Source organism: Cydia amplana, chromosome 9 (genome assembly GCF_948474715.1).
Source record: "Cydia amplana chromosome 9, ilCydAmpl1.1, whole genome shotgun sequence".
Classification (NCBI taxonomy): domain Eukaryota; kingdom Metazoa; phylum Arthropoda; class Insecta; order Lepidoptera; family Tortricidae; genus Cydia; species Cydia amplana.
Genome location: NC_086077.1, coordinates 12,822,853 through 12,831,465, shown reverse-complemented (window position 1 = coordinate 12,831,465; position 8,613 = coordinate 12,822,853). Strand labels below are relative to the sequence as shown.

At 35.9% G+C, this 8,613-nt stretch overlaps 3 protein-coding genes across 3 annotated transcripts; 2 read left to right on the top strand and 1 right to left on the bottom strand.

Moving 5' to 3' along the window:
• The first annotated feature begins 734 nt into the window (after positions 1 to 734).
• LOC134651164 (hydroxyacylglutathione hydrolase, mitochondrial) lies at positions 735 to 4,099 on the top strand. The gene is made up of 5 exons (XM_063506200.1): positions 735 to 974; positions 1,075 to 1,303; positions 2,111 to 2,337; positions 2,530 to 2,762; positions 3,944 to 4,099. Exons 1-5 carry the CDS (start codon positions 905 to 907, stop codon positions 4,085 to 4,087), a joined length of 903 nt encoding a protein of 300 aa, XP_063362270.1. The 5' UTR covers positions 735 to 904; the 3' UTR covers positions 4,088 to 4,099.
• Positions 4,100 to 4,558: 459 nt separating this feature from the next.
• Positions 4,559 to 6,693, bottom strand: LOC134650725 (uncharacterized). Its single transcript, XM_063505658.1, has 4 exons — positions 6,468 to 6,693; positions 6,143 to 6,386; positions 5,381 to 5,560; positions 4,559 to 4,718 (listed from the first exon to the last, which is right to left on the bottom strand). The coding sequence occupies exons 1-4, from the start codon at positions 6,617 to 6,619 to the stop codon at positions 4,641 to 4,643; spliced, it is 654 nt and encodes a 217-aa protein (XP_063361728.1). The 5' UTR covers positions 6,620 to 6,693; the 3' UTR covers positions 4,559 to 4,640.
• A 391-nt stretch (positions 6,694 to 7,084) lies between these two features.
• LOC134650724 (charged multivesicular body protein 6-A-like) lies at positions 7,085 to 8,214 on the top strand. The gene is made up of 2 exons (XM_063505657.1): positions 7,085 to 7,532; positions 7,822 to 8,214. Exons 1-2 carry the CDS (start codon positions 7,230 to 7,232, stop codon positions 8,134 to 8,136), a joined length of 618 nt encoding a protein of 205 aa, XP_063361727.1. The 5' UTR covers positions 7,085 to 7,229; the 3' UTR covers positions 8,137 to 8,214.
• Positions 8,215 to 8,613: the final 399 nt, after the last annotated feature.

Here is an 8,613-nt window from a genome sequence, read left to right as displayed (position 1 = left end):
CGACGTCTAATCAACTAACTCAAACATGATTACCAAATAGCAAAAAAAATCAAATGAAACTATTTGAGCTACAGACCGATAAAAGGGTTTTTTAGGGTTCCGTAGCCAAATGGCAAAAAACGGAACCCTTATAGATTCGTCATGTCTGTCTGTCTGTCCGTCTGTCTGTCCGTCCGTATGTCACAGCCACTTTTCTCCGAAACTATAAGAACTATACTGTTGAAACTTGGTAAGTAGATGTATTCTGTGAACCGCATTAAGATTTTCACACAAAAATAGAAAAAAAACAATAAATTTTTGGGGTTCCCCATACTTCGAACTGAAACTCAAAAATTTTTTTTTCATCAAACCCATACGTGTGGGGTATCTATGGATAGGTCTTCAAAAATGATATTGAGGTTTCTAATATCATTTTTTTCTAAACTGAATAGTTTGCGCGAGAGACACTTCCAAAGTGGTAAAATGTGTGTCCCCCCCCCCCCTGTAACTTCTAAAATAAGAGAATGATAAAACTAAAAAAAATATATGATGTACATTACCATGTAAACTTCCACCGAAAATTGGTTTGAACGAGATCTAGTAAGTAGTTTTTTTTTATACGTCATAAATCGCCTAAATACGGAACCCTTCATGGGCGAGTCCGACTCGCACTTGGCCGCTTTTTTTTTTTATTCAAATGTTCTTTCAACATAGATGGTAGTCTTTCAATGAACTAGAAATAAAAAATAAAATAAACAAACTAATGTCAAGATAAGTTAAATGATAACGAAAATGTATAGTTGCAAATGTTAAATTAATTTAGCCGATGATGATTTCATTTCTCTCAATTTAAACATATTCGGTCAATGTATATTTGCGATCCAAATTTCGCAGTTTTTGTTATCTTTTTTTTAAATTGTCATTCATGCTGTCGCGACTTGTAAACTCTTTGCCGAACGGCTTATCTCAACAAATAACTAAACTATATTTTCAAGGTAAGTTTTTAATTTTAAGTTGTGGACTAAACAGACAATTACATTTACAATAATTTACATATAGGTACTGTGTAGTCATAATACTGAATATAATTTACAGCTCTTGTCCGGAACCAGAGAGGGACCCACAGTCAGGCAGAATACCATCAGTTCAAAAACATGGATGTTCAAATCTTGCCAGCGCTTCAAGACAACTACATGTACCTTATCATTGATAAGGCTACAAGAGAAGCAGCCATTGTGGATCCTGTTGATCCCAAGTCGGTTGTGTTGGCTGTGCAGGAGCATAATGCTAATTTAACTACTGTGTTGACTACTCATCACCACTGGTATAACTTTGGGAACAAATCAAATTATTTTATAAAATATTTTGATCCTCTACCGGTTTATGGCTTCATCACTTTTTCTTTAGTATATGACATCTACTTCAGTTTACAACTTTAGTATGATTATATTCTACCAGGACTGTTACCTTACCAAAGAAATTACTTGATTGAGTTTATCGAGTTAACTGCCCAAATCTCATGATAAATATCCCTGATTTTATAAATTTAATCTGTGTAATAAATTTAACTCTTAATTTTTAAGTTTGTGAAAATTGTAAAAACATGCTTATTTTATTTATTTTTTTATTTAAGCCTTTTATTTTTCCTTAAATAGTTTGCCTAATTAAAGTTTTCTATTATTATTGTTGTTAATTTTACTATATTAAGGACCCCTGTCGGGTATAGGCCTCCTCCATATCTTTCCACCTTTCTCGGTCTTTAGCCTTGATTAGCCAATTTTCTCCAGCTGTGGCTATGATATCCCTGGACCATCTTGTTATGGGTTTTCCCGCCTTCCTTTTGCCATGGGGTCCTGGCCACTTTGTGACTTTGTTGGTCCATCTGTCATCTGTCAATCTTCCTATGTGGCCGGCCCATCTCCACTTCTGTTTCAGCGCAAACTCGAGTGCATCTATGATGTTTGTTTGCAAAAAAACATGCTTATTGCTAATCCATTAATCTTTCATAAGCCGGAACCTGAATCAGCGTTTGTAGGTATTGAACTCTAATTTAAGAATTCAATACTTACTACATGGAATCACGGATCCAGTTCCACCATACAACAGGTTAATGAATTTGGTTTTTCATCAGGGATCATGCTGGAGGCAATGAAAACTTAGTGAAAATGGTCCCTAACCTGCAAGTGTACGGTGGTGATGATCGCATCGGAGCATTGACTAATAAGGTCCAACATCATACCAAGTTCAATATTGGCAATTTGAATGTACAGTGCCTTTTCACTCCTTGTCACACTGCAGGTCATATCTGTTACTTTGTCAGTGCTCCTGAAGAAGGCAGTGACCCTGCTGTGTTTACAGGTAATATTTGTTTTTTTTTACAAATGCATTATGTGTTGAGATCTACATGGACAAGTCATGCCAAGACGATTGACTTATATGTACTAGGTACGTTCTAAATATATCTCAATGGTCAAGACAATCCATTTTTTTTAATAAAATAATGAGTATACTCTGTCACTAGTATAGATTTATGAATTGTTATACTTCCAGGAGATACTCTATTTCTTGGAGGTTGTGGTAGATTCTTCGAAGGCACCGCTGACCAGATGTACAGAGCTCTCGTGGAGATTCTGTCCCAGCTCCCAGATGAAACCAAAGTATTCTGTGGCCATGAATACACACTCCAAAATTTGAAGTTTGCATCCTTTGTTGAGCCCGAAAATGAAGAAGTAAAGAAGAAGATTGCTTGGTCTGAGCATATAAGAACGCTAGGAAAACCAACTGTGAGCACTGTTCATTATTTTATTGTTTTACTCTTTGACAATCAGGTTACACTTGTCTAGAAGTGAGATCTGAAAATCTTATAGTATATTGAAGGTAGTTATGGAACAGGTATGGTGGTTAGTAACTTTTTAAAGGTCAGAACCAGAAATGTACAAAATGGTTTTAAAAAAGCATTTAAATACAAAATGCAAAATACTTTTCAGATTTACTATTTCAAATGCAAAATACTTTTCAGATTTACTATTTCAAATGCAAAATACTTTTCAGATTTACTATTTCAAATGCAAAATACCAAATAGTTTTGCGTTTTGTATTTCAAATGCTAAATGCAAAATAGGTATTTTCAAAATAAAATACCTTTTGACCAAATCTCAGATATTTCTATTTATTTTAGGTATTTATCATGAGAATAGCCATAGAATAGATAACGTTCGTCGTTTTCGTTTGACATTGACACTAGCCAGACATAATAGCCGGTTTAGGCTCTCGTGGCTCGCAAGCTCGTCGAGCTAATATAATTTAAACACTAACGGCACGGCATAAGGTTTATAACCGAATGACAAGCCGAATGCGAGTGTGTCGAGGCGAGCCACGAGACGCGCCGCGAGCCGAGCCGCGAGCCGAGAGTCTAGCCGCGAGCCGCGAGTCTAAACGGCTATAAGGCGCGCACTATGACCAAAGAAAAAAAAGGGCGCGCATGGCTAGCAGGCGCCTCTATCGGTCAAATTCGGCAATACAAGCGTCATTTGTTCATTTTATTTTGTTTGACTGGTAATGTTGGCTAAACTTAATCACAAAGTATTTTGCATTTTGTAATGAATATTAAAAATGCAAAATACATCTCGAAAAGTATTTCAAATAAAATACAAAATGTTTTTTACTAAAGGCATTTAAATGCAAAATAGGTATTTTGCATTTTAAATAGAAGTATTTCAAATAAATCGCATCTCTGGTCAGAACACAGCAAATGTGCAGGCATACTAAATTATTGTAGCCATGCACACATTCGTCACACAAGTGGCATGCACATGCATGACTGCATGTCTATGCACACACGTCTGGGGTGCAGCAACCTTTAATTACTTTACAAATATTTTGATAAAAAAAACCACCATCTTGATAAAGATTTCATCTTATGTGGTTAATATGACCACATTATATTTTACTTGTGCAATTACAGGTACCGTCAACAATAGCTGAAGAAAAATTGTACAACCCTTTCATGAGAGTAATGGTGTCTACGGTAATGCAGCACGCCAAGACAACTGATGTCATTGAAACCATGAAGGCAATCAGGCTGGAGAAGGATAATTTCAAGGCATAAACAAACCAAGTGATGATAAATAAAATATATCCTTGTATATTTTTTGCTAATGTGATGTTTAAACTTCTGCATTTAAAATATTCATAACTTTCAGTAGAAAAAGTGACAAATTAAAAAAAAATTGGCGCAAAGGGTAATCGTCCCATAGGGAATTTGAATTTCGCGCCTTTTTCTACTGACAAAGTTGTTTGACCAGCTATAGTAAAGCTCTTCTTCTGTCTTTGGCTCAAATAACAACTATAGTTGTCTGGTACTCGCCAGTTTATTGTAAATATAACCTACATATAAATATTATTTACTACAACATCCTGTTACAGAGTTCATAAGTTTTAATTTTGAAATTGACAGTGCATTTCAAATACTTTCTTGTTGTAAGGGTTTAATGGGCAATAAACTTGTTATTTTTTTAACATGCTTTTTATATCACTCTAGCAATTTTTATAATTCAAAGTTTGAAATTAAACAAAAAAAATATAAATAATTTATAATTAATTTTAACCTAACCTTAAAGCTGACAATCACAAGAGATCTAAGAACTATGAGGATCAGTATGTCATTGTTCCTTTTTTATATATGCTGACATCTCTTCTGCATATTTTTCTTTTGATCTCTCGAACATGGCCACATATACCTGTAAATAAACAAAATATGACTGAAACTGTGCAATAGGGTTGGCAACTGTCAAAGGTTTGCATAGATGGCGCCATCATAGCTTGCCCCTTTTTCTATGAGATTTGGCTTAAAAGGGCTGGCATCCAGAGCTTTAAAAATATAAAAATTTTACACAATTCTAGGGACTGACAGAGCAAGCTATGATGGCGCCATCTGCTAAATACTTCGACCAGCCAACCCCATTGTTAGGGTACGTAAAAAATTTAAAATCATGATCATGACATACTCAGCATAATTTGCACAGTACTAAAACATTTTTATATGTATAAAAGAAAGCCTCAATGCTTCCACTATAAAAAAACAACGGGTTGCACTCCGGGAGTGCCAGCAGAAGTGAAAACCAATGACTAGTGCAAAATGTCTGCAGCACTATGTATAATTGAGGTTAACCCATCTAGCGTTATTTCGTCGCATTACTTGAAACCCCTAAGCACATCACTACTAGCAAACTCACTAGATGGCATTTAAATCAATAAAGAAAAACTCAATGACATGGTAACAATTTTTCGATCAGGTCACATGTCCATCTTACGTCTTACGCTCTCGCGAGTTTAACACTTTTTCCCCATCACAAAAAGTGCACAGTGCCGCTAAAAAAGTTTTCACTTCAAAAATGTTTACCCTCTTGTCTTCTGTAGATAGTGCTCTCCATCTTGAGGCTAGCTGTCTGGTTACTTCCTGCTTGGTAGGCTCTCCTCCCATCTCGGAGCTAGTCTCTGCCACTACCACTGGCCGCTGCTCTTGGCAGAATTGGAAAAATGCATTGCAAGGCTTCTTAGGTGCATTTGGATCTCTTTCTGGCTGTAAAAAGAATAATTGTTTTTATAGCTTGGTAGTGTAATAACACAACGTGGTCTCAACAGAAGGACATGATGTCACGATGCTCAGTATCGAGGGACCAACTGAAGAAGTGTAATAACACTTATTGAATCAGATTCTGGTGGGTTGTGGCGATACAGCAGTATTGTGGCTTGATGATTTATAGAGCTCCCTATTTAGCCCTTGGGCTATAGGGTGTCCCTACCCAACATGACTGCCGCCATACATGAGGCAGAGACATGAGAATGATGTGAAAAAACTGGCCAAAGGTGGCTATGGAGCACAAAACTCTTTAGACCAATTATCCTAAGTCTTACTGTATAGTACAGACTAATCCTTTCATTATTAAACAATTAGGGATCCATTGTGCTCACAGGATCAAAACTGAATAGGTGTGAGGATAATGGTGTGTCTGTGTGCCTCTTCAGCCTCTTCTGTATCCTATAACTATAAACTACTTTTCATTTACTTGTTCTAAATTCCTATTTTGTTTATTAGAACCCTACCTTGAAGTAAAGGATTACTTTCATCCACATTGGTTGTAATTTCACACTATCTATTTACCTTGTCAGCTTTGCTTTTTCTTTTAGGTCCAGGCTTTTTAACACTACCAGCATTTTGCTTCTCCATCTGTTTGGGCGCTGGCTGCGCTTTAGACGGCACCCGTGCAGTCTTGACCACCACATCAGGTTTCATCTCCGCGTCCAATGACGCGGTTCTGAACCCATCTCCATGCTTGTCCAAACGCTCTACCAAGAGCTTGATATCTTTACGGTAACGCTTTGTTATTTTCTTAGCTTCGTGTATCCTGCAAAGGCAAAGAGTGTTTACACATTTGTACTCGACGGTCTCGACGAAATTCATAACATAAATGCGGTAAAACACAAACCTATTCACAATTCGTTCGTTATCCTGTTGTAACACCTCACATCGTTCCAATAACAGTTGGTATTTACGCCTGTAAATCTCTTCTTCCGATGGTAAACTAACCATGTCATCAGAGTCGTCAGAAATATTAGAGCTCAGTTGTTGTACTGTCATTTTAATTTATTTCACTGCATCAAAGTTCAACGCGATCAAGTTTCTTTTTATTCAAGCTGTCAGACATGACATTTCGGCCATTAATATCTTAATGTTGGTATCTTTTCAGTAGTATTTTTCTCGGGAAAAGGCATTCGCAGCGTTTATTTCATTACCTTGAATAACACAGAAAAAAGAAATACATATGAGTCTACGGTTATGCCCAGTGTGACTATAAATAAAAAATGTGACGAAGGCATGCCTGTTTCGTATTGTAATTTGATTGTAATCTCGTATCATTCATGATTATATTAATATTTGATGGAATATTTTACATTGGAAACAATGTAGGAAATCCGTACTCCGTAGCACTACATCATCGCTACCATTGTCGTCCGACCTCTGCAGTTTCCGTGTGATGATCATAACATGGTAACACACGCATATCAGTCACATGTCATTTTTGAGTTTTGACATTGTGATTTGTTTTGACTTGGCAAGGTTCTGCCCAAGTTAAGAAAATTAAGAATTTCCTGGAGATGAGTCTGATTAAACCGATAAAACTTTTGATATAATAATTTATTGCCTATCAGTTTTTCAAATTAAGTTTCATCAATATTTAAATACAGACATGGGTGGATTCTTTAGCAAACAAAAAAAGCCCGTAAGCAGGGTTACTGAGCAAGATAAAGCAGTTCTACAACTTAAACAACAAAGGGATAAGTTGAAACAGTATCAGAAGAAGATAGAGATTAATTTGGAAAGAGATCGTCAGTTTGCCAAAAGACTCCTAGCAGAAGGTAAACGTGAAAAGGCAAAATCACTTCTCAAAAAGAAACGTTACCAAGAACAGCTCCTGCAGAACACAGATGCGCAGTTAGAGCAATTGGAACAGCTTACTCACGATCTTGAGTTTGCGCAAATTGAAATTCAGGTATGTATGAACTTTATACTTTTTCTTGAAAAACTAACATATCCCAACTCAACCACACACAAATGTCAAAAACCTCTAGTCCCAGGGATCTTTTCAATTTTGTATAAAATCGCGTAGTCGATATCGGAGGTATGATTTTTGCAAATGCAGAGAGATTTTATATGAATCTCAATAAGCTAAAATGGAATTGATAATGTTTTCTTAGTTCTATTTCATTGAATATTTTCCAGTAAATTGGTTTTCTTCTTTTTCCTATAGATTAAATGACAATTCTATTTAATGTTTACAGGTGCTGGATGGCTTGAAGACTGGAAATGTAGCATTGAAAAGCATTCATGATATACTGAACATAGATGAAATAGAGAAGATCATGGACGAAACAAAGGAAGGAATTGAAAAGCAGAGAGAAATAGATGAACTAATATCAGGTCAATTGACTGAGGAAGATGAGGAGGCTGTGGAGGCTGAACTGGAAGCCATCTTGGATGTCAGCGATCAGTTACCTGATGTGCCGAAAGAGAAGCTGCCGGACATTGAAGAAGAGGAGGCAGAGAAACCTCGGAAAGCTAAAGAAGCACCAAGGAAAATTGCTATGGAGGCCTAAATGTTTATATTATATTCATATATAGTTTGGCAAGCCATTACCGTCAGTAGAAAAAGGTGCAAAATCTAAAAAATGTAAGCACAATAGGTTGTCCTTCCTTGGAAAATTTGAATTTCGCACCTTTTTCTACCGACAAAGTAGGTTTGTCAGAGTATAATTATTGTATATTATTATTGCCGTAAGTAAATATTTTTGTGTACAATAAACATTTGTTTTAAAATCAATTTTTTACTGTCGGACCTTTCTAGCTTAAACTAGAATGCTGGTGCATTTGTGTATTCCCACTAGTTTACCATTAGAACTATAACTAGTATTATTATAATTTATAACAATCGCACAGAATAAGTTTAGTAGAATTAGTGAAAATTTTTCCTAGTAGTTCTCCTAACATTTTTTTTTATTGACACTACCTATATTTCATAGATTTGTAACATACAAATGAGACCATTCAAGTCACCTTACTTTCATATTATGTTT